Source organism: Takifugu flavidus, chromosome 13, assembly GCF_003711565.1.
Source record: "Takifugu flavidus isolate HTHZ2018 chromosome 13, ASM371156v2, whole genome shotgun sequence".
Taxonomy (NCBI): Eukaryota; Metazoa; Chordata; class Actinopteri; order Tetraodontiformes; family Tetraodontidae; genus Takifugu; species Takifugu flavidus.
The window spans coordinates 3,355,551-3,380,340 of record NC_079532.1 but is presented as its reverse complement, the minus strand read 5'-3'; the positions used below and the strand labels follow the sequence as shown (position 1 = coordinate 3,380,340).

Below are 24,790 nucleotides of genomic sequence, written 5' to 3'. Positions count from 1 at the left end.
TTCCCAAGCATACACTGGTGTATTTCAACTTCTCACCACGTTTTTTGATTTATTCATTTTGGTTTCATTCCTTTTTTCTTGATCTCAAGAGTAAAACGTGCTGGATTTTCAAGACTGAAAAGCCTTGAAAAAAAGTCCCTGAAGTCTGAATTTCCATGACAACTAGTACATAAATAATCCACCCTAAGCATTTTGCTTCAATTAGAACCATTTTCCTTCATTAAAAATGAATGAAATTCGCAATCTCGTACTCTGTCGTGGAAACTCTGCACCTCTGACGCACAAACAGATCTGAGCATCAATGTGTGCAGCTGTGAATGCATTAATGCATGCATACACTGCCCCCCTACAGTTCCACCCACATACATGCATAAACCCAAAGCATGCACACAGAGGCTGCCAGCTCCACTGACCCCAATAATACAACCACCCAAACAACAGCTACCACCATTGGCTGAAGCCTTCTGGGTAATGTTCTCTGCCACTGTTGTCGTGGAAACAGCAGAGCAGCGTAGAGTCGGAATAAGTACAACTGCGACAGCGAGAACGGCCTGAAGAGGCTGATGAAAAGGATGAAGGGGGGGGGGAATCGCTGACGAGCAGTCTTTCACGGAGAGGGGTATGATGTCGGATCAAACAGGCTGGGGAGGAAAATCCTTGCTTTTCAGTGACAGGCGACTGATGTGTGTGAGTGTATGATGAGATATTAAGCATGTAGTGTGCATGTGCATACTGCAGATGTGTGCGTGCTCTAGCACAGCATATGTGCAGTGCAGCTCAGTATGATTAATTGTGCAGCCCGGGTTCTTTGAGGCAGCCCTCTGTCTCTATGAATGACTCATGAAAAAGGACTAATCCCCCAGCAGTGACAGAACTGAGAGGAGGCAAAGTATAAAGATGAGGGGATGGAGCAAAAGGAGAGCGGAGATTTGCCTGAACGGCAATCCTGACTGATGCAGATTATGCTCTTCCTGTTTCGACACATTAGGGATGGATTCATAAGCCTCCATTGGTGGATGGCATTTTAAAAAGCCACCTCAAATGAAATGAGATTATTAACTCAATGAAGCCATTAACAGTCTGGCTTAAGATGAAATGAAAGTCTTGCTGTGCTTTAGTGGACCCCATGGCAGGATATTAGCTTTGGTAAATAAGACCAGGGAAAGAAGTTAAGTTAAGTTAAAAATCAGAGGGTTTGTACTGATGAAGCATACTTCTGTAGTTCCCTCTCTATGGTATCTGCCATTTGCCATCAGTTACAAAAACCTAGGAATAATTAAAATAAGGTGAGTGCTTCTGCTCATCACTGACATCTACTGACAACATTCTGAAATTACAACCAGCTAAAGACGTGGATGTGGTGATGCACCTGCTGTGTGAATGTAAGAACAGGAGCAACACTGCATACCAAAGACACACACACAGACACAGACACACACACAGACACACACACACACACACACACACACACACACATTACCAGTGAGCAGGGAGACTCTGTGGAAGGTGCTCTCCAACTTTCCCATGAGAATCTGCACGAAGCCATCTTTGGACAGTTGTCCCACTTCTTTGGAATTCTGGTCATAAACCACCACTTCCTGCTTCCTGCCCAGCTCCACCTGTGTAGAGAGCAAGAATGAGGAGAGAACAGGAGATTTCTAATGTACAACACCAAAAAGGTAAGTGTTTGGAATTATCAGGATTTGGTTTTGGGCTGCCTGAAATGAGAAACGTTTTCCATGACAATACCTGGAAACCTACCTAAAAATAAAATATGTTACAGAGAATTTTATGTGAAATATCATAACACATGGAATGTGCGCATGTTTGCAGGACAGTGGCACAGCCTACACGTGCATCTCAGCCCGAGCTGTGTTGCTCACCATGTTGTCAGGCAGGCTTTGGTCACATGACCATTAGGCAGCGGCTGCTGCAGCTATGAATCACTACATCATTGAACCAACACTGGCCAGGAGAGGAGAGGAGGAAGCAGGGTGAGCGGAGGAAAGGAATGAAGAGGGTGGGGGCAGCAGAGACGATGCAGGAGGAAAAATAAAGAGGGGAACGTGGGGAGCTGTGACAACTCAAACGACTGCTGTGCCCTTATCTATGTGATATGCGTTTAATTTTATGCATTCATATTATGCATTGGCATTTCAATTCATCCGAGTGATCCACTTCATACCTGTGGCATGTGTTCCTCTCTGCATTCCAATCTATTAAATCCACTACAGCCTCCATCTTCAGTAACCCTGGCTAATTTTGGCTACTAATCCTAATGGGATCAGACTTAATTTAGGTGCTTTATCTGGGATTATAGGCCTTTGCATTACCTATATGCACAAATTTGCAAACCCAACCATGCATACACACTGCAAAAAACAGTTGAGTAAAAATAGTGTTGTCATCTTGGCCCAAGTGCCAATATCTTGTCCATATTGTACATGACATAGTCTTCATGATAGCACTTACATCACTAATAACAATGCCCTGACCGAAGCATTAATAATAAACTGGCCGTATCTGGTTAAAAAGGAGCAGTTACTGTTAATTTTGTCACAATTATTCAGAGACGCCCCACTCCTCCCACAATGATGCACTTCCTGGCTTCTGCAGCTGACAGACGTATATGGAAGCGGCACAAACAATGCCAGTTCTGGTCGTTTCTGTGTCAAATTAAAAGCAAAACCCCAGTTTGTGAGGCACAGGGGGTTTGCTGCAGTGGTAGCGGTCAAGAACTGGAGGGAGAGTGGGGCTAGCTGTCAGACTGCATTATAGGTCCCTCATCCCTCTGCAGTGCTACAGCACTGCACACACAACCGAGGATCATGCGCTGTGACGCATGAGTACTGCAGGTAAACAAACAAAGCAGAACGAATGAGAAGAGTTGGCAAGGAAGGAGTGGTTATTACTATTCAAACAGAGCAGAAAGATTGCATTAGCATTAAAGAGACTTACGGTAGACATAAAGAGCTATACATAGCTGCGCTTTGGCCACACAACATATATGTACAGAAAATGGAAAGTCCAAAGTAGTACAGTAAGTGTTTGTGTAAGCCAGTCCCATATGGTTACCCTTGACCTCAGCACTGCCACTGACAAGGTCAGAGCTGAGTGGGACAGTATTTGTGCGTGAACTGGCCTGTGACGCAGCATCAGCAGTAAACAGTCTAAAAATGGCTGTACATTCCTGAAGCGCGGTCTGGGTCCCTTTACCGAGTCTTCTCCGAGGAGACACAATCGTATAAAGTACCCCGATGAACATTTAATATTCTCTCATTTTCTCCAGTAAGCTGAATCCAAACCCTGCACATAAACACTAGTGTACAACCAGTCTATGCTAAAGGAAAAAACTAGCGCAAGCCATTAACTTCTCACAGTTTAAGACTCTGCCACCCAGGGTGTGTGACACACATCACTCACCACCGTAAAGAAACCACCCCCAGGAATGGATGATGTCATTGACTGGCACCAGCAGCTGCCACTTCCCTGTGTATGCAGGTGTGCCATGTCAGTTTGTGATGTTCTATCATTATGAGGACCAAATATACACAAAATAATAACTGGGCCTTCGTTACAGACTTACATTTGCAAATGATAAGTTTATAATTAGTGGTAAATGACTTATCTTCTGTGTTTTCATACATATGTGGGGTCCAATCACTCATACTGTAGAATCCTGTCTCCACCAAAATGGGGAAAAGAACTTGAAACACTGAACTTCTGAGTGAAGATTAAATTTAATGGTATGAACTGAAGAGGGCAAGTCAAGGCTTTGGTTAAAGATGAATGAATGACAACAAGATTAATGGAGGTCCCGAGCAGAGGCCTCACAAGGATACCTATTAAATCCATCTGTGTTTGTGTGCAAGATGGCAAAAGGGTATGTGCATGTGTGAGTGTGAGGTCATCACAATATCATGACTACTGATAACATCACAAATGTGGTCACAAGATCTGTTCAGACCATCTGTCTCTCAATGAGACTGAGGCGCGCAGGCAGGCACGCACACACACACACACACACACACACACACACACACACATTCATAAAATTATTTGTACTACTTCAGGAATTCATAAGAAAATAATCTGAACTTGAAATCAAAGTACCCAGTGTGCCTAGGTTCAACATCTTTACAGCGTACAAAGATTCATAGCGTGACCTAATCTGAGTAAACACATGAGTCCAACCATGAAGAAAAACCACCTCCAACCACGATGTCTTTGTTTGAACTTGGCAGAAGTCTGAAAAATCTGAAGGAAACGGAAGAAAAATTCCCAGTTTACTCTCTGAGTAATCAAGGAAACAGTCCACATGGTGACTCATCAGGTTCTCGGTCCTGCTGCTGTCAAAGCTCTTGACACATGAATCGCTGTCCAGCCTGGTTTCCTTCATTTGGAAATACCGAACAGCGATTACAGGAAATGTGTGTGTAAAAAACACGATTATGAATCCAGTAAAACCACCGGTGTCCCAAATCTAAACAAAAGAAAAAGTTCTGTCATCTGAAGCTTATTCTTCAAATTTTTTGGATGTACGGTAACACCAACAGGAGGATATATGCAGCGTTTAGTGTGTACACACTGATGTGTAGAGCGGATCTTCTTAACAACATTAATGCATTAGTCGGTCACATGCAGGCTTCTTCTGTGCCAGTCAGCCGGCCACTTACACAAATCAGGAAATGAAGATCAGAGATTACAGGGACATCACCTGGCTGTCCATCACCAGACCACCCCACCAAACAGACAGGCTGGACTGCTGCTTGATATCATTATAGATATAGATCATTATAGATCCATACTGGATTGGGATTGATCGTTATTCGCGACTGTTTTGTAATGTAGAACGCTGTCGGTCCAGATTTGGCCTCCATTCCTGCTTACAGAAAGAAGGATGCTTCCCCACCAGGGCTGCTGGTAGTGAAAACCTCTGGTCCATCTGTCAAGTCTGCCTGAGCGTCTGTCCCATCCACAGCAGCGGGGATTAAGCGCGCTTAAGCCAAGAAACCAGCCGCCTGCCCCAGAGGCCTGTCAAACAAAAAAGCCGGAGGAGACCCGGGCTAAGCGCCGTCCCCTCTCAGCTGAGGTCCAACATCATCTAACCTACCGCATCCGTCAGCCAATGACCTACATCGAGGCAGACCATTATAAAAGAGGTTATGAAGGGATGGGGATGGAAGGGGAAGAGAAAGAGGACACCATTTTCATTGCTGTTCTACTGGTCATGGATGTTCATTCAGCTCAGTTAACTGAAGCGATGAGCGCTTCTATGAAAGACGGTGAGCGCAGCGCCACGGGGGACGCTGGCTATTAGTACTCAATGGGATGTGAGGCGCAAGGAGAAGGCGGAGGCAGCAGCCCGTCCATGAATACCCTCAGTGCTGCTCTCCTGCTTCCTGTATTCACTTCCTCAACAAAGAACCACAATGGTGTCCTTTGCTGTCTTGGCTGGCTGAAGCAAATCCTGGTGATGCTCAGAGCCATGTGGGGGGTAGAGGATGGTTTGTCTGTGTTAGGGGGGAGAGGGTGGGGGGGTGGAAGCTGGCTTTAACCGCACACAGCAAGGCTGCACGTGCCCAGCCCACAGCCTGCCAATGGCTGCACAAAAGGGATGATGTCATGCTTAGCCAATAACAAAAGTGTTTGGGTCCGTTGAGCCCTCCTCTCTCGCGCTGCTAGTTCCAGCTTTATCCTGCCTAGCATTAATCACAAGCCTTATCCTCTTTACTCAGGGTGGGGAAAGGATAATAACAAACCAGGCACAGAGCAGTTCTGGAAGAGGAGAAGGAATACGTCAGGACTAGACCCTTAAGCAATATGCTGGAAACAGACGGACAGACACGCACAGCCATCATGACAATGAAAGAGCGAGAATTCTGGAGGATGCATGACTCTACATGGTGCCACAGTGTGAGCCCGGCCAACCACAGGGCCCCACACAGAGATGGACCCACTGGAACCAGAACAGAGAGGAGTAATGAAACCATAATTCACAATGACTAATTCACTGCTCCTTAATCCGTTGATCACAAAGAATAACAGATCATGCATCGCACGGCCCTAAATAAAACTGCTTTTGTGCACAATTGGTTGAGATGAATCACAATGTGCAGGATCTCCTTCGGGCTGCGGCATCTATTTAGCATGCAGGTACATGCAACTGGAATGCATGAATATAAAGACGATTTTGATCCCTAACCAGCTTAGACAGAGAAGCAGCCACAAGTTTACGTCGCGAGAAAAATCTGAAATAAACACTTTTTTTTTTTTTTAAATGGTGGAACAAATTAAAGTGTAAGAAGAAAACTACGATTTGTCTTTTAAAAGGAGAAGGGGAACATATTTGGTGATTCAGAAATTCAAGCAAATTGGTCCAGTCTGTTTCCTAATGTGCTGGGAGGGAGCCAAAGCCCGCGCATCTATTGCTGGGTAGGTCAAACAGACTCTGATGTGATGCAGGTCATAATCTCCATCTGGCTCCTGATGACCAAGAACAAGCAAGAACCCCGAATGTGTCACACCTACGGAAACAAAACGTCACCTGTTCTGCATCACCGGCTTCGGTGAGTCAGTACTCGGCTCCCTGGATCATGGAAAAGAACTAAAAATAAGAGGACGGAAGAGGAGTTTTAGCTGCCATCTCCTCAATCTTGAGAACATGTTTATGCAGTTGCTTCCAAGACATCCCTCAGATAAAACACCATAAACCCCCCCCACGCCAACCCACCGGGGTGTCCCCTCTCAGAGTTCCTTCAATTTCACAAGGTGACTAAAAATACAAGAGACGCGTGCCATCGGTGGACAGGCCGCGGGGGGGAAAAAAAAGACTGTCATATTCGTAGGAGAAGTCATGGAAAGTGCGAGGATCCGATTTCATGGCCACTGATAAGCAACAAACCTATAGTAGGCCATCTTACTGCCAGATATAGCACCCAAAGATGTAGCGCAAGCTAAGGTCTAGAACAGCGAAGGCCAGTTTACCACAGCTGTACTCAGGTCAGGAGATTTAAACTGTTTTTATCATCAGTGGGCGACGAAAAGAAATAAATGAACTCAAATTCGTGAATATGATCCAGAGGTCAATGAAATGACAACTCTGTGTAAGGTTAGCTTAGTTTGGTTGTGTAGAGAGGAAAGCTCTTCTGTTTACATACACCATAATCCACCGGCCAGCGTTCTAATCACGTCTGACTCACCTTGACCTTGCCGTTGGGCTGCAGCAGTTCAGTGACCGACACCTTGTCCTGCTGCAGGCGCCTCTTCACCAGTTTGGAGCAGCAGACATTGATCGCGCCCTGCACATGCGAGGCGTTGTATTCGGAAAACGTCCTGCTGTCGATCACCAGCAAACGACCCGCTCCTCTCTGGATGAGGCTCGCCAGGCGCTTGATGTCCATGGCGCTCCGTTTCGTCGGCCCTTTCTCTCCCGCCATGTTGTAGGAGGAGGCAGAGCTTTCGCCGTAGGCCGATGGTAGGAAGATGGCAGATGAAAGGAGGAGAGGTGGAGGAAGAGACAGGAAGGAGGAGATGAAGGAGGAGAGGTCACAGGAGGAGGGCTAAGACAGGAGCAGGTGCTGAGAGATCCATGGTGCCTGAAAACATAGAGACAGAGGAAGTAAAGGCTCACATTCCCAGTCAAATTCCTCTGGCACAATAGTTTCATGGATAAATTATTGTTCATAATTTGATACTATAGACGGAGCTCTGATGAGAAATCACGGATCAAAGGCACGTCAACCACATCTTACATAGAGGAGGACACAAATAACACCTTTTTACACCGACCTACAGCCATTGATCCCTCAGAACCATCGATCGGGTGCAAATTATATTTCTGTGTGATCTTTTATTGGCAGACTTTGAACACCCTGGATATTTAAAATAGACTAAGTGCCAAGCAAAAAATAATACAGCTATTTTAAGACTAAAAAGCCGCCTGAACTGTCCACTGGGATTCATCAGTGCGGCGTAACGCGTCCGCGCTTCAGTCAAAAGTTAGCCCTGCACAGCCAATAACCACAGCAGCCTGTGGTGGTCCGTATAAATGCCTCTGACAGTTGGTTGTTGTTGATCTGGGGGTCTCTTTCCCGGCAGCTCATGAAACAGGAAACTGAGGGCATGAGATAAATTAAGACGGGGGAATTTCAGAGAGCAGGTCTGAACACAGCCAGTGTGATATCCTGTGTGAGTGAATGTGTGGATGTACGTGTGTGTTACAGTCGACAAACCGCCTCGTACTTCCTTTGGCCACCGATCACGCTGCTCTCGGTCCTGCTCATGATCTGGTCAATGTCCGTGGACGTGTGTGGAAAACATGAGCAGTGCATGTAGATGAAACGCCCCTCCCTGGTTAACCAGGTACCAAATGAGAAGGTCAGGATGAGACTACGGTCGCCTTGTTTTATTCATCTACAGGCACGTGCTGTCATGAAAAATAAATAGACCCCCCTTCTCATTTACCCCTATATCTAAACAGGGACTGAGCTGAAAGGGAGAGTCCAGCAGACAGAAATGTGGACACAGATAGCAGAGAGATAAACCAAAAACTAACAGCTTCAGAGAGAAAGAAAGAGAGGGGGGGGAATTACAGGGGGTGTAAAGATAAAAAACAGCTACATGAGGCAGAAAGTTATATACACCAGATGCAGAGAAAATAGCTTTGATCTGTGAAGACACTGGAAGGCATCCAGTCAGCTCTGCAACTTCTCACCTCTGATCTGACAGAGCCGATGTGACGGTCATGGGAAGAAAAGGATGGCCACCTCCCACCTATCTAGCCATGCAACTCATCTGATTCTAGGCAAAAGTGGGCTGAAACTGCAGAGCTGGAGTGACGCTGCGAGACGGCGCGTGAGTTCTGCCTAGTAACACACCTGATGCAAGCGCTGCATCATGGGAGCAGGGTGGTGACGGAGACAGCAGACAATGTAAAGCTCATAAATGCATGTGCAGACACTCATGCATGGCAACAAGGGGAAAAAATAACAAAATATAACCCAACAATGATAACCCAGTCACTGTCATCAGTGTCAAAGATGCAAATATGTGACAACGATCACAGCCTACGTCACTGTATCTGCAAGTCCAACACACCCCCATCACATTATTCCATACCTGATAAGCTCCAGCCCAGCAGCTAACAACGCTGCCTCCGCTCGTGTGCATCTTATCCTCAATTTCTTTAACTCTGCTGCTGAGCTCAACACCTGATGCTGCACATGCCAGTGAATTCTACCACCCACCAAGCATCTCGCGTTTTTTTTCCCCTCTCAATCCCTCCTTCCCCGTCAATCACTGTCCTCCTTCCTCTCGTGCAGCGAGTGGGGACAGCAGGGGAGAAGTGTGCAGGTTTGCATGTGCAACAGCAGCCAGAGGGAGAGAACAACGATCCAGACAGTTGTCCTACTGTAACCCACCACAGAGCGTGCGTGGAACCAGGAGAGGAATAAAAGGTTAAAAAAAAAAATTACAGAAATTTTTGAAAATAAATATGCAGCCACAACATGACGGATGAATGCCTCCATAAAGTTTAATTAGACAGCTTAACAAACACAACCCAGCCTTTTATAAATAACACTCTTTCATCTTCCATCTTGTATCCAGGCAAGAACAATAATAAAGAGCTAAGATAAAACAAGGAAGCTCTTCAAAATAAAAAGCCTGAAGCTTGCTGCAGAGGAGAGAAAGCAGAGAAGCAGAGACGGCGCTCACGGGCCTGGACCAGATTCTGCTGTTGCCATAGAAACAGCCTAGTTGGGGTGACTAGGGGGCAAATGGAGGGTGACAGTGATGGGATGCTACAAGACGCTGCATCAGGATAGGGACAGAGCTGACGCGTGTACTCACTGACATCACTATTATCACGAAAGATGAAATTTTAATTTTTGGTAAAATCACTATTTACTTTTACCATTTAATATTTGCTACTTTTTTTTGGATGGAAAATTATCATTTTGTAGTTACAGTATTTGTCATGAGCTGTTGCGACACCATATCGATAAATGAAATGGCAATACTGAATAATATTGAACATTTTTAACGCATTACAGATGCAAAAAAGTAAATGTTTTCAATATATTTTAAATATCTGGCAATACACCAGTATATCATATATCAATATGGATAAGAAACTATGATCATTTTCAGTGTGCATCTGTTGTTGATTAAGTAAACGATATTAATTATCTAAATGAAGTCATGAAAAAAAATCCTGTCGTCAAACCAACTCCAACACATTCACCAAAAAGCATTTTAAATCTATATTTGAAGTGTCAAAGTAAGTGAGACCTTAGATTGCAGAAGCCCAGAGAACAAGGCTTTGGTTAAAGATGGTTTCTGACCAAGTTGAAGGTTTGAGTGTGTGAATTAACCCACGGTGTTTGTCAAGCATGAACATTTTCAGGTTGTGCATCATTTATGGAATGCTGCGTGATGGCTTTACTGTAAACACATATTAGACCTAATGACAGGAAAGAAGGAAGTAATCGTATCATTGGCATCACGTCTAACCTGCCTCTGAAGAGCAGCTCTGTCTAACAATTAAATCGCTGTTTGGGTTTTTGTAACACGATGAAAATGTGAAAAAGGACTGAGAGAGCCATCTGTAACAGCTGAGAAATGACCTGATATTGAGGGAAACACTTATTCCAGTATGAGCATCAATAAACCAAAGGTGAGGAAGTAACTTCATCCCAATAAAATGGATAAACCAAACATCCAAGCCATTTATACAACGCCATGAGCCAAGCACAATGGCCCAGATCAATGATACTGTATGCTCCAACATAGACAGAGGCAAACACAAAGAGAGCAACTGGAGGGCAACCAGCTCTGATGTAATACCATCCAGGTTATTCATTAACTCCCCACATAACGTCACCTGTGGCCGCAGACTCCACCAGACCAATATGAAGCCGCCTCGTGCACGGGCGCGCACACGACAGCGAGAGGTTCATTGTCTGTTGACACCACAAACAATTACGTCAGAGCATTTCGGGAGCTGGAAATTTGCATGTCACCGTTTTAGGCGAACGTGCCATTTTGCTCTCTGAAGTGCAACCACATCAAGAGAGGCTTTGCAGGTAGTGTGGGGAAAAGAATCCACATGGAGGATTACCAGGTCACCGCTGGGATGGAACAGGCAGTGAATACTCTAACTGCTTAGAAATACCCACATTCAAAGAATGTTACAATTATTTACAGCCAAATTCCAACACTTGAATATTTAGAAATCACCTCGTTTCTGACAACAATCATTTAAACCTATTTATACTATTTTATGCATTTTTTTAAATGGCTAGGTCTTCAACCGAGTGTCTAATCCTATTGAAAATGCTGGAACACTGTACAGCATTTTAGCAGCTGCATGGAAACAAGCAGAAGACATCCCTGAACAGCAGTGTGTTGAAAATATCAAGGTGATTATAATTGTTAAAATTGGTGAGTGCTAATGCCTTTACACAACGTAAACAACCCAACCAAGCATAGCCTCCTAGTGTTCTTTATTGCATGCTGTCCGGGGCTGCTACGGGTCCCAGGATAATTTCAATAACATTATAGACAAGGATATTAATAACAACGATGCCTGACCGTAATCTGGCTACCATAAGCCTATAGTGTAATATGGGAAATATTAAATTGGATAAATGAAGATGGGACATCGAAGCCTGTCTGATAACCTTAATAACAATGACGGAGGTGAGAGTCCGTAACGCGCTGTTACAAAACGACCTAGATACAAAGTGTGACTACAACACAAGGCGGACTTTATCAACCTTACACATTTTAAATGCAGATCATATTCATATTCGAGAATCCGGGTCCACTGCGCTTTGTTCGAGTGGGAAACCTGCCCTGTTTTGTTGTGACGCGTGGATATATCCGCATGCGAAAACGAGCCGATGCATTGATCGGACAGTGCGGTGACTCTCCGCCGCAGCGCGAAAAATAATGAGAAAATAAAACTCTGCCTACCTTTAAATGGACGGAAGCTCCGGCGATCGGATGTGTATAGAAATAAAACAATCGATAACTTCAACCTGGACGGGTTTATTTTCCAATACGCGGCCGCGCACTTGGAAAGGGGGGGAGGGGGGGGCAGTGCGCCGCTGACAGACGCGCCGCCGCATCAGCGGTAGGAGGAGGATGAGGAGGAGGAGGAAGGGGCGCGATCACAGACAACGAACCGGGGCTGCAAACTTAAGATAGCCCGGTTGGTAGCTTCTAACAGCAAATTAGGATGTCACTGATAAACAAACACTGACTGAACATTCACCTCGGTCTCCACGCGGCTCCTGGCTCTCGTTCGGCTAGCCTCCATAAGGGGACAGCGGCCGCGTCTTCATGAGGTCGCCCGCTGATTACCTGGCTGTGTGGCCGGGGATGGTGGAGCTGACAGCGGTGACAGCGCCAGACAGGAACAAACGAGACATGAAAAGGCTGGTGAGAGGCGACCAGCCGCGTCTTCTGTCGTCTACGCGCGCCGTAGGTAACAGGCTCGCTTAGGAGCAGATTAGCGTTGCTAGGCTAACTGGTTAGTGCGTGTTGGGGAGGGGCGGGTGGGGGGTGAATTACAGGAGGTGTACTTTAGCACTTTCTTGAACTAAAGCGATGAGGTCATGGTTCAGTCGGGTGGGGGGTGAAGGGGAAGGAAGGTGGTGGTGGGGGGGGGGGGGGGGGGGGGTTTTAGGTTGACGTCATCGCCAGCCAATCAGGGCTTGATGCTCGGAGGATGGTTGACGTCAGCGTCCCGAGCCTCTGGTTAAAGGAACAGTCCGTATTTTTTAAAGGAGACGCGCTCAGGGAGACGCTCCACGGGGTTGTTCTCAGATGAAGCGCCAGTTAGGCAAAGACAGGAGGACAAAAAAAACCAATAAAAAAAACCAAGGGGTGGATCACATACGTCACAGCACATCAGAACCACATGAGATAAACCTATCCAATAATTCCACATTAATCTAATCATTTTACATGCATTTTATTTGTTTACATGCAAACCGGCTTTTGGGCCGAATGATGAAACTGGTCAACAGTTTAATTAGTCGCGATATCATTTTATGATACAACCTTTAATCGGTATGTGAAGGTTGCAGGAGACAAATCCATGACGTCACACGATCAAACTCGCAGTGTGAAAACCATTGTAAACCTATTCTGTTTGCAGATCATACATCAACATATATCACATGCTCAAAAACTACCAAAATCCACCAAATAATTATGCTGTTGTGCTTTTTCGAAACCTTTGTTTTCCCTCCATGCACCCTGAATGAGAAACGATGGAAATTATTTCAGTTTACGATTAAGATGCGTATACTGACCCTGAGTGGTGTGCGACTGGAATTGCACATAGATGCAAGTGATTTTTATTTTAATTTTAAACTGCATTCACATGAAATTAAGCGAATAAACGTTCCGTAAAAAGCAAGACCGAGAGATAACAACACAGAGTCATGAAAATCTACCTTTATTTGGATGCAAAACTCACAACTTAAAGCAATACTGTAGCAGAGACAAGGAATACTGATTGCTGGTTGTGTTGTATGTCTGACTGTCTTCCCAATTTTGACCAACGACCAGAGAACCAGAAAGCGTTGAAAACTAGCACTGGAGATAAAGCTTTTCATTCAGTTACACTGGAAATTACCAGAGGATCGAAACTCAAACACCATAGTTTACTCCTTAACAAATTCCAGGCCTACACTAGTAAATGGAAACTCGGGCAGTTTGTTTTGCTAGTTGATTTGATGTTTATGGATTGGTCCAGGCTCATACATTCAATCTCATCCTCTGATAATATTCATTGTGGTTAGATGCATTAAATGGAAAATAATACGATAGAAAATCGTTCATTACTGGTTTAGCTGCCTTACACATACAGGAGCAATTATTTCTCACGTTATCAACTGGGAGTGGCCTCGATGGAGTAAAGGGGTTAAAAAAAACAAACATCCCAAGATAAAAATGATACACACAAAGCAAAGCATATTAAAGCATAGCCAAAAGGTTTTTTTTTAAAAAAAAGTAATAATACTGGAGACAACAACATGATATATTCATATTTCTTCACTATAAGGTAACTAAGGTAGTTGTGACATTGTCTTTTGTCAGGTCTTGCAATATAAACTGATGGTTTGATCCACAGTATGAGCTACATTCCATCGTGGTGTAAACATAAATATATACAAGGCATCTACTCGAAAGGATTGTATCAAAATGTTCTAAAAATATCTCTGGTTGGTTTCACAAAAGCAAACTGTATCAAAAGCATTGGCCGTGAGCAAGCAGTAGAACAGGCTTCAACCCCTTTTCTAAACAGGAAGCAGGACAACCAAACACATTGCTTTGATCTGGGACCCTATGGGGACCCGTACAACTCATGCAATCCATTAAACTCAACACAATTAAAACACAATACGGGGAAATCAAAGGGAGATTTACAGCTGAATATCAGAGACAACCTCGGTCGGTCTAGTTGTGCTTCGTGTAGTTTAGGCCCCGGACCCCTTCCGGAATCGACCGCACGTACTCGAGTTCGGCACGGAGGCGTCGCAGAGCGGGTCGCAAAACCGCTCTAAATTGTTTTACTTCGCATCGGATGGTTTTTGATTTGACCTTGGTGGCGCTGGCTCTGTGAGGCCTCGGCGTACGTGGAGTTCTTACTGTAAACATCACTGAGGACTGCACAGGCAGCAGGGTTAAAAAAAAAAACAGAACAAAACACAGATGCTATTGATTAATCGGAAATTCCAATTCGATTTAATCAATAACCTATGTGTAATACATTCTTATGTTCCATTGCACATGCCTTTAATTAAAACTTAGCACCATGCAACTGGAAGATGAAGTGGCTCCTGACAGCGACGGGCTCCATTTATTTTACATTAAAAGTGATAATCACTGAGTGGAGACTTTAGTGAACTCATATTTCATGTCAAGCTTAAAATCTAATATCGCCCTGGTATCTGAGCTCTTCTCTGGGTTTAAATTATGCTGGCACCAATAAAAGCACCCTTACTGATGCCAATTTAAGGAGGCTAAACTCATTTTCCTCAGTCTGGCGCTCCGCGTCACTGCAGATTATTCAATTCTTTTTCACCTCTAGTTTAACCTTTCTGTAACTGTACACAGGATACGGGAGGGAGCTATTTCAGACCTGGTGCTGACTGAGATTTCGATGACTCATGTACAGTATTGAAAGAAGATCCCCAGCGGTGCAAACGATATGGTGGCAGAGGTGCAGGTTCAGTTTATTTTAGGCCTGACCGGATCAGAGATAATAGCAGGTGTGGTCTAAAGGTTTGGGGCCTTCTTTGCTTCCCGCCGTTTGTGCTGCCCTTGGATGTACAATACACACGTCTCTGGATTTACCTGTCGGGTGATGGGATTGACGTGATTTAAACGTGTTAAAGGGTGAAACTGAGATGACGCTAGGTTACGTGGTGCGTGCCGCCAGAGGCGGTGTACAGTGGTGTGTCTCGGTCCGGGTGTGGCTGAGTCTACTCCTCGGCGGTGTGAGATATCTGCTTCTCGTACAGGCTGAGAACGTGATGCACAAACTGGTACTGCTCGCACGTCTGGATCATCCCACCCCTGGTGAAACACACGCGAAATACTGAAAATCAGCCACAGATGTTTGCTTTATCACGAGAAACGTGGTCTTCATTGAAGCTATACAGTCATGTTGGAAGTAACAATGCTTTCTTCAAATGTATCCTAAAATTTTTTAAATGTATAAAAAGTGGTCCCTCCTGGCTGACAATGCAACCGGTCACTGTTACAGCAGTTACAACAATGATCAGGAGCCTTTTAGGAATTAAACGCCTCTGTTCAACTTTGGCTGTGTTGCTCAGTGGCTCAAGTGGCTTTCTCAGTGGTTTGACGCAATGGATGCGAATGATCAACCACATCGTCTTATGCGCCTAAAGAGCATCCCCAGTCAGCATCAATCTTCCAGCCTGTCTTGTATTAGTTGGCTGTGGGCACATTTATGGATCCTTTATGCCTTTATGCTGGCTTAAACATTCACGATGATTTCATTAACCACAACAAACAGCCTTGGTTTGCACATTTGTTAGTGTGTAGATCAATTTAAATAGACTTAATGATGCTGAAGTTTACATCACCTGTCCAGACGGAGTTGACACATTGTCCTCAGGATGTCCGCCACGCCCTCAGTCCTCAGCTGCTTGCAAAGGATGGAGGTGGCGATGAAGCAGCCAGTTCGACCAATACCAGCACTGCAGACGGAGATCGGGACAGTTAAAAGGCAGAGATGAGAATGCCAGATTATCCGTGGATGCAGTGATTCCACACAAACTGTACCTGCAGTGAACAACTGTAGGACCGGCCAAGGGTGGGGCCTCATCCCGGGCCCTTTCCACTTGCTGCACCAGCTCCAGGAGAGGCGGGGCCTTGTCTGGAGTCTTCTGATCAGGCCACGAGGTGTACCAGTAATGATGGAGACTGCGCTCCTCTCCGTCGCACTAGCGCACACACAGATATCGACACATGGCATGGACCTGGCAGTTTCTAAATTCTTCCTCTGCCATCACCTAACCCTTCACCTGCAGGTCTCCTAATTAATCCACCAGCTAGACCCCATAAATAGGAGGAACTGAGGTTTATACACACTTATATGATGATTCCCTGGGGGGTTGGTAATCAGGCAGCAGTTAATAAGATGTGATGTTTGTTTTGAAGCTAATATCACGCACTGACCCACAAATAAACAGCGAGCGCCCATCATGAAGTCACAATAGACTGAAAAAGCCTTGTTGCAGCATCAGAAGCAGACAGTGTATTTATATATTAGTCCAGAAAAGACATATTAGCATTCATAAATGTTATATGTGGCTTACGTTTAAGGTAAACACCCTCAGACTGTAGTCATCCTCCTGGGTAACAGTGACGACAGTGATCTCGATACCCTCGTGGGTCACAGTGTCCTCGGGCCAGTATTCTGCACATTTCTAAAGCAAACAACAACACATTCCCGTGTGTGTTTTCACTCATCCGGCATCATCATCATCATCATCATCATGCTTTCAGCCGCACTGACCTCGTTTTTCTCCTCCAGGTTGGTGATCATCACGATAATCGGGCTCCTTTCCTGCCAAACCATCCTCCAGAAGTCCCCCATCGTGTTGACGGTGGGTCCCTGGGTTGCGATGTAGGCACGGTCCTCGTCCCCATAACCCTGAACCATAGGACATGCTATCACTGCGAGGACACTCGGTCCAACAACACATTACTTCATTTGTTTACTGCAGCCTTAGTGAAGCCGTAACCATGACAATTATGACCTCATGACACAAACAGGCATGCATGCACGCACACTCACAAACACACACACCTACTTTAAGATAATTAGCATTGATGTATGTAGACAGGAAATCCTCTTCATCATGTGACTTCAGGATCACTCGGCTGTGCGTGTCTGGAGGTAGATATACAAGGTTAAGATGAGACCTGCTGCAATGGTGCACAAGAAGATGGTGCAAGTTTGTGTCCATCTCACTTTTCCTTTTATAACAGGTATACCAGACCCATTTAACATCACATACAACACATTTATAATGGTTTATTTTGTTCATTTTTAGTCCCATTTTCATCAAAGGTACTGTTGTCACGTTGGGCCTAAGTGGTAAATATTCCTGAATTAGAAATAAGCTGCTTTTACTTTCATCGCACTAGTTTTTATTAATTTCCTCATAAAGTACAGCCAGTACAGTTTAAATGTAATATGGGATGTGATCTGGAACTGTTCAATGTGTTTAAACCTTTTAAAAACAGCTTTTTGAAGCTCCTTCCTTGTGTCCAGGTGATAACACCATTTAAGAGACATTACTTCCTGGCTGAGTCACATGACTGTCACCTGATCATCACACCAGGATGTTAAGTATATGTCGGTAAAAGACTTAATGAGCTAGGGTCAAACAAAAAGCCGCACCATAGGCAGCACCATATGTTCTTATAAGAGAAGCATGTCAGAGAAACAGTGTTCAACAGTTGTGTTACTTACTGGGTAAGATGGTTTTATAGCGGTTCTTTCTCACCAGGCCTGGGTAGTTGTATTCCTTCGGGTCAACAAAGTTCATGGGAGTTTCCTGTTGATGGACGCAAAACATAGGCGAGTCAACGATTGGCATATGGAGGGTGAGAGATAGAGAGATACGTATATAGGGCGAGAGAGAGAGAGAAGCAGAGAGAGAGAGAGCTGTCGTGGTCTGAATATAATATCCAGGGTGACATCACTCTCTGTCCACTGGTGCTGCCTAATTGAATGTGGGTGATCTTAGCTGGATGCTCTTTATGTCTGGCAGACATGTTGTCATCTGTTCTTGAAATATCAGCCTTTCCGCCCCCCCCCCCCGCCCGGCAATTGATCTAAAGCATGCAGGTGGGCGGGCTGCCATTGATGCACTCACATAGAACTCGGACTGCAGGCTTTGGTCGTCCATGGCCCGCGTGTGGAGCATGATGGGGGTCAAGACGTGTGTCCCCTGGCGGAGATACTCTTGGGCTGATTGGTCTCTGGGGGACAACTGGGCTCCGTAGCCGTATGGCTCGGTGCAGCCCGGAGTACACATGTCCAAGGTCAGGGACACATTGGAGCCCCTCCTGTGGTTACACGCATGCACAACGTACAATTTCATCATTTGAATATTACATGATCATATCAGAATTCAGGAAATGAAACTGTCTAGGATTAACGCCAGTGGCGAATGATGTCATCGCTCTGACCTCTCCTGAAGGCCTACAGCTGTGACAGTGAGGGTGGCGGCGTCGCCCTCTGTCCTGGTGTCTGTCCCCATTTCAAACACAGGGGTCTGGGGGGCAGCGTCTGTATCCAGAAGATCCTCCTGCGCGTCTGTCCACTCTGACAGGGTGAAAGAGGGCTGGCGGCTCACGGACTGGCGCCGATCGCCCATGTCCTGCGACGCCATTCCCGAGCACAGACCAGAATTGTGGCGCCATTTGTACACCATGTGCACCACCTGTGGAGGACACAAATTAGCCTCCATTTCACAGTAACAAATAAATAAATAACTGAAAATTTGGAAGCCGCTTGAGCCATTCCATGTTTTACCATGACAACGCAGATGGCCACACCCATCCCCGCTATTCCGTGGATGATCCAGTTGTGCTGTTTGGTGTTTAGAACTTCCCTCATCAGCACCACCGACTGAGGATACAGCAGGAGAAATGGCTGGTTAAACACAGCCAACACTAAATTCAGATTATCAGCATCAGCCTCTGCTTACATCCATTCCAAAAATGGGGTGGCAGGGTAAGATGAAGCCCAGGTAGAAGTCAATGACCTGCAGGGCCTTGTAGACGGAAGAGACTGGTCCATTTCCTTCCAGCACGAAAAAGACCCAATAGCCCTGCAGAGAGGAGGAGAATCGATCTGACTCCAAACTTCTGCAAATCCATCGTGCTGCCCAGATGATCGACGCGTTTTAACTCCTTTTACACGCTGTCTGTTCACGTACCGTGACTTGGGAGATGACAAACACTGCGGCCCAGCAGTGGATCTGGACCACCAGCGCGTATACCTTGTGCATAAACACTTCTTCCCCCTGTGGGCTCTGGCCCCCTGCGGGCCCGTCTTTACATTTTGGAAACTGGTCGTTTTTAGGGACGCCGTCCCCGAGCTTTTCGATCTTCGCAGGCTCGTCCAGCCAGACGGGGTCCTCGTCGGGCCGCAGGAAGATGGAGTCCTCAGTGTGGGAACGGGTGGAGCTGCTCAGCCGACGGGTCATGATCCCCCTGATGATTGAAGTTCAGATTCTCCCCTCAAAAAGTACATCCTTCACAACCCTGCTGTTACATCGTCAAATACAACTAAAATATAAACTGATGACCAGGTTGTGTCAGTGAGTGTGTGCGTGACACAGGGAGCAATGTTAATTCCATGGATCTATTCAGATGTATACCTAAGCAGCTTCGAGTGGCTCTCATCTCCGGATCCTCTTGTCTCCCTCAGATTAGACTCAAATTGTGTGTGCGTGTGTGTGTGTGCGCGCGTGTGCATGTGCGTGTTTGTGTGTGTGTAAAAAAGAGAGAGAGAAGCTCTATTGTGGAGAGATGAGTCAGGGGTAGTGTGTTTACAGCCCTGTCCGTCGCCTTGGCAACAGAGTGGCTCTCATCCCTCTCATCCATCCTGAGCATTATGATATACTGACACACACAGGCACCTACACACACCCACATACACACACAGGCACAAATGCACACTCCATCAGTCAGCAGTGTATTCAAAATCCTTTTACGCCTGACACTTTTGTCCTTCAACCATTAATAAAGGTGTTTTGGACATTTGGCTGATCACCGCCACGTGGTCCGTGGCGAGGATGTGTGAATGCGGGGGCCCGCAAGAGTGGCGGGGGGCTGTTTTGCGCACATATCACTTTTGTGTGAACGTGTTGCTGATGGCTAAATTTGTCGTGAGCGCTTGGGAGCCAGATTTCATCAATGACTGCTGACCAACAATGCGTAGGACAATGGTTTTCCTGGTCAGCCCAGTTAGCGGTGTGATGCTGATCATATGACTCACCTATAATAGACGGCAGGGAACTGGAAACGGGGGGTTAGATCACATGATCAAGCTAAATCCTGCACCCTGTGGCAAGCAGCTGTTGCTGGCCATTATGAGGCAGAGGCAAATCTGGAACACACAATGCAGCAAATGTTGCTTCTTGTAAAACACCAAAATAAAACAATCATTAATCAATCAAATCAAAAACATGCAAAATGTTGCTAATACTGAGGCAAAACAGCAATTTGTGACTCAAGTGGTCCCTCTGAAAGGGCTTCGGTAATCTGCTTCGGTGAAATGATGAATCAGAGTAACACCCCTGTCAGCTCCCAGCTGTGCTTACATGAGCGGAGGATGGTGGTGTAAGGTGACACAATAAACTGTCGCTGCTTCTCCACCACCCTTCCTCTGCTGCCCAGTGACGAGTCCACCGCACCTCCACCGCTGACAGATGCCCTCAGAAATACATTCAGACTGCTCAGATTAGTATGCATCTGAGCTCAGGAGAATGGAGTCAGCCATGTGCGTGTGCACATGTGCGTGCTTGTGTGTGTGTGTGTGTGTGTGTGTGTGTGTGTGTTTCTTTGTTGGCTCTGACTTCTCTTCGGTCTTGCTTTACTTGCTGCTACAGTGGTGGTTTTAAAGTGATGACGCCAGTTAGCCTGGCCTGTAGTCATGGCAACATGCATACATACAATGTACGCACATAGAAAGTACACACACACACACACACACGCACACACACACACACACACACACACACGCACACACACACACACACACACACACCGGTATGCACACACACATATAATTGGCTTCGGTGCTAAACAATAGATCGACAGGTGAGCGAGCGGATGGAGGGATGAATGGGAGGAAATCGCATAAGTTTGTCTTAAGCACTGACGCAGTGAGGTTGTGTTTTGTAACCATGGCAACCAGATACCGTTTTTACACAAACACAGACACACACACACACCTGTGCATAGACTGTAGAAACAAAAGCACAAACAAACCTGAATTGACAATAAACCTTTGTGTATCCAAAAAATCACTCTGCTTTTATCATTTGGGGTGAAAATATTTGTTTTTTAGTCACTTTCTTTGGTGGAAGCTGGGCTGTTTGACTTGTGTGTGTCTGGTAAATTGATCTCTGTGACTTGTGTGTTGCCCAACAAACAACATGAATAAAGAGCCTGTCTCACCTTTGAAATAAAGCATTTTTATGGTTTCTACACCTGCATTTATTTTTCAACATTCCCTATATTCTATTCATTGTAATGGTGAAACTCACTTTAAATTTGATAAATTCTTAGCATGGCACAGATTAGGATCTATTCTTAAAGTAGAATTTATCTATATTAATAATAGACAAAAAGTAAAACTCTCCTGGCTATAATTACAGCAGCACTTAATTGTGGACTTCCAAGAACATGTCAAATACTAGCGAAATAACAGTAAAAAAATAAAAAAAATTCAATGGTAAAAGTGTTTTTCTCATCACATTATCATCATTGTGGTTCACATTCAAGAAAATGGACTGAAATGAGCAAAGAAATTTTCTTTAAATAACATGGAAGATAGAAAAAGTGATGAAGAAAGCCTAAATGATTACAGATGGAAAAATAGCTGAACTCGAGTGACTCAGACACCCGTCAGTCGTCAGAATGATAAGATTTGCAGGTTTCCATTGATCAATTTAAGGCGTCCACCAGCCACCAGGGTCTGAACGGACCCTTTTGTAAGCACATGGCCTCTATGTGACAGACAGAGAGGTATTTACTTGGAATCATTTATCCTTTCTGGTGACAGCTGGCGCTTTAATGGACGTTCCTGACGCTCCAAGTCTCTCCATCTGGAAAGCAATGTGCTTAAATCTCTAGTCCCTATATTCCAAAGGATTTGCTGTGCTCCGTTTGATGTAACGTCCACATCGTAACAGCAAAAATCAGACAAAAGTCATCCTTTTGCTGTTTCCAGGTGGATGAAGAGTGTGAAAGAGCAGCCGTGCTGTTGCAGTGCTGGATGAGGCGGAGATAGAGCTTTGTGGATGTGATGACGGGATGGTAATGTGAGAGATACATCCAGGGGGGAGCTTCCCCATCACGCTTCCGTCAAAAAGGACCTTTACACCGCAGACGCAGCACTGTTTCAGTGGGAAACCACACAAACCATTTTGTAAAGACTAATGTTTCAACGTGTCGAGGGGACGGCATCTGTATTCTCGGGGGGCAAGAGGGATTGTGATCACGCTGCATCACCATGCCAGCGTCGGAATGTCATTGTCTGACCGTCATTCATGCCAGAAGAACATGCCATTCATATCACGTACGCGTCCACGGTGAGCCGGAGCGACCACACGGCGCAGCACCGGATGGGCTAGTCATGAATCACCCGGGAAGGTGGACTGTTGCAGCTCTGTGTGGTGACTCCCACACCGTCACTTAGACATGACGGAGGAAATCAAGCTCCGGATGCTAATAAATGAGAGAGGAAGTGTCCGGGGACCAACCTGTTGGCGAATCCTCCGTCCCCCGATGTTGTGAAATGGGTGACACATAACAGATCCCTACCTTTTTACAGCCTGGGTATTAGCAGCCGGGAACCGCTGGGTTGGTTGTGTTTATGGGGAATTGGTATTCACCACATGTCGCACTGTGGGCGTGTGTGTGCTGGGGTGAGGAGGAGGGGGAGAGAAGTGGAGGCTCGTATACAGCAGGGATGTCCTCTTACCTGGATGAGCCCGTCTTCACATCACCATCCGCCGTTGCGGCGCTCTGCTTCCCCCCTGAGCCTGAAGACCAGGAGAAAGATCCCAGGAACCGCGCCGGTCCCCCTTCACTGCTCCTCCGTCTGGGATAAGAAAGAGAGTACGAAACCTCAGAGGGGGTGAGGGTGTTTGTGAGGCAGGGTATCTGAATGCATCTGCGTGTGAGAGAGATAAAGGTCCGGAAGTCTTATGGCTTCTCTTTTGTTTGTATCCTGGAGGAGAGAGAGAGAGAGAGAGAGAGAGAGAGAGAGAGAGATCCACAGGCGGCAGAGTCGTTGAGGTATATGCAGCAAGAGGCTGTACGGTAGCCTTGGCAACAGAGCCAGGATGAGGGAGAGCGAGCGAGCGAGGGAGGGAGCTAAAGAGAGGCATGCATGCGCGTTTGTGTGTATGTTTCTCACATAGTGGGGACATAATTATGCAGTCACCTTTAAACAGCCCCCTACACACACTCCAACACAGACACACACATACACAGGCATACACTCATGGAAAACTGTTCACTTTCAGGGTCACATGACTCACCTGGAACGCGTTATATTTGAAGCAGTGGCAACAAACTCATAAAGATGCCAAAAAGGAGACCGATTTTGGCAGGTGATGCAGCCCAGTCTGCCAAGGTTATGAAACCTCCTTCATCTTCATCATCGTTGCTTTGTGTTACAGCACATCTCCACAAATAAGTGAAGCCGCTGTGAAATTCTCCAGAAGCGCCTCCGTCTGCGGTGCTGAAACATCGATTATAACGCATCACTGAGACCCCCTCACCACCAAACTTCCCGCTCCTTCCTCCTCTTTGTCACCTCCTCTCCATCCCAGTCAGGGTTACACACCACCCACCACTCTCTCTCTCTCTCTCTCGCTCATGAAAAGGCATCGCTCCACTCTTTTCCATGCATCTATTTCTCCTGCGTTCCCCCACCCCTCCTCCTCCCCACATAATTTCTCCTCCTCTTCCTCCCTCCTTCCTGCGTCGCCATATGTCAGCCCTCTCTCTGAGCTGACAACCCTGCTGTCATACTTGATCCCCCATAGATGGTCAGACTCAAGGTAAAATAATCCCAGTTATAGATGATCTGACTTGTTTTGGTGTGATGGATGGTTTAAGTCACTGAAAACTCAACTTGTTGTGGAATAAAGCCTTCCAGGACTTTCTGATTTTTTTGAATTCCTGGGAAATGTGGGTTTTGTTGAACAATTTCTGCAAGCTTCTCTGTTTTTTAAATTTTATTATTATATTTCCTAGGAAATAGGATTTTGTTCTAGTTTTGTTGTGCAACTGCATCGTATAATGGCAATAAATCATTGATTCCTTTCCTTTCCTTTCCTTTCCTTTCCTTTCCTTTCCTTCCTTTCCTTTCCTTTCCTTTCCTTTCCTTTCCTTTCCTTTCCTTTCCTTTCCTTTCCTAGCACATGTTCCACATGCATTCTTCCTCCCAATGAATTAACACAGCTCATAATAATTTATCAACATA

At 45.7% G+C, this 24,790-nt stretch overlaps 2 protein-coding genes across 7 annotated transcripts in view; both read right to left on the bottom strand.

The window, feature by feature from the left end:
- The window catches only part of dusp8a (dual specificity phosphatase 8a), a 30,734-nt gene extending 18,168 nt beyond the window's left edge, over positions 1 to 12,566 (bottom strand). The window contains exons 1-3 of one of the 4 annotated variants that reach the window (XM_057052496.1): positions 12,281 to 12,566; positions 7,203 to 7,598; positions 1,481 to 1,619 (exon numbers count right to left, since the gene is read on the bottom strand). In XM_057052496.1, coding sequence (XP_056908476.1) covers positions 1,481 to 1,619; positions 7,203 to 7,439 — 376 coding nt within the window. In that variant the 5' untranslated portion in view covers positions 7,440 to 7,598; positions 12,281 to 12,566. Of the gene's footprint in view, positions 1 to 1,480; positions 1,620 to 7,202; positions 7,599 to 9,120; positions 9,143 to 11,785; positions 11,804 to 11,979; positions 12,195 to 12,280 lie in introns of those variants that run through there. The other 3 variants (XM_057052495.1, XM_057052498.1, XM_057052497.1) reach the window with 3 other exon arrangements.
- Positions 12,567 to 13,455: 889 nt separating this feature from the next.
- ptpn5 (protein tyrosine phosphatase non-receptor type 5) lies at positions 13,456 to 24,145 on the bottom strand. 3 transcript variants are annotated; one of them, XM_057050924.1, is made up of 15 exons: positions 23,841 to 24,145; positions 23,279 to 23,398; positions 20,567 to 20,677; positions 19,503 to 19,779; positions 19,272 to 19,394; positions 19,097 to 19,192; positions 18,751 to 19,004; positions 18,435 to 18,627; positions 18,029 to 18,113; positions 17,364 to 17,443; positions 17,066 to 17,203; positions 16,866 to 16,976; positions 16,330 to 16,490; positions 16,131 to 16,244; positions 13,456 to 15,597 (listed from the first exon to the last, which is right to left on the bottom strand). In XM_057050924.1, the coding sequence occupies exons 4-15, from the start codon at positions 19,770 to 19,772 to the stop codon at positions 15,504 to 15,506; spliced, it is 1,719 nt and encodes a 572-aa protein (XP_056906904.1). In that variant the 5' UTR covers positions 19,773 to 19,779; positions 20,567 to 20,677; positions 23,279 to 23,398; positions 23,841 to 24,145; the 3' UTR covers positions 13,456 to 15,503. The 3 variants fall into 3 exon arrangements, with proteins under 3 accessions (XP_056906904.1, XP_056906903.1, XP_056906905.1); XM_057050923.1 differs by lacking the exon at positions 23,841 to 24,145 and having other exon boundaries at positions 23,279 to 23,599; XM_057050925.1 differs by lacking the exons at positions 23,279 to 23,398; positions 23,841 to 24,145 and adding an exon at positions 23,119 to 23,140.
- Positions 24,146 to 24,790: the final 645 nt, after the last annotated feature.

What these genes read in the sequence shown, in the direction of transcription:
- ptpn5 (XM_057050924.1), bottom strand. Translation starts at nt 19,772, where the DNA reads ATGACCCGTCGGCTGAGCAGCTCCACCCGTTCCCACACTGAGGACTCC. An exon ending in TGGCCATCTGCGTTGTCATG is followed by an intron (nt 19,005 to 19,096) that starts GTAAAACATGGA and finishes TGTCCTCCACAG; the next exon opens with GTGGTGCACATGGTGTACAA. An exon ending in TCAATGCTAATTATCTTAAA is followed by an intron (nt 17,204 to 17,363) that starts GTAGGTGTGTGT and finishes CCTATGGTTCAG; the next exon opens with GGTTATGGGGACGAGGACCG.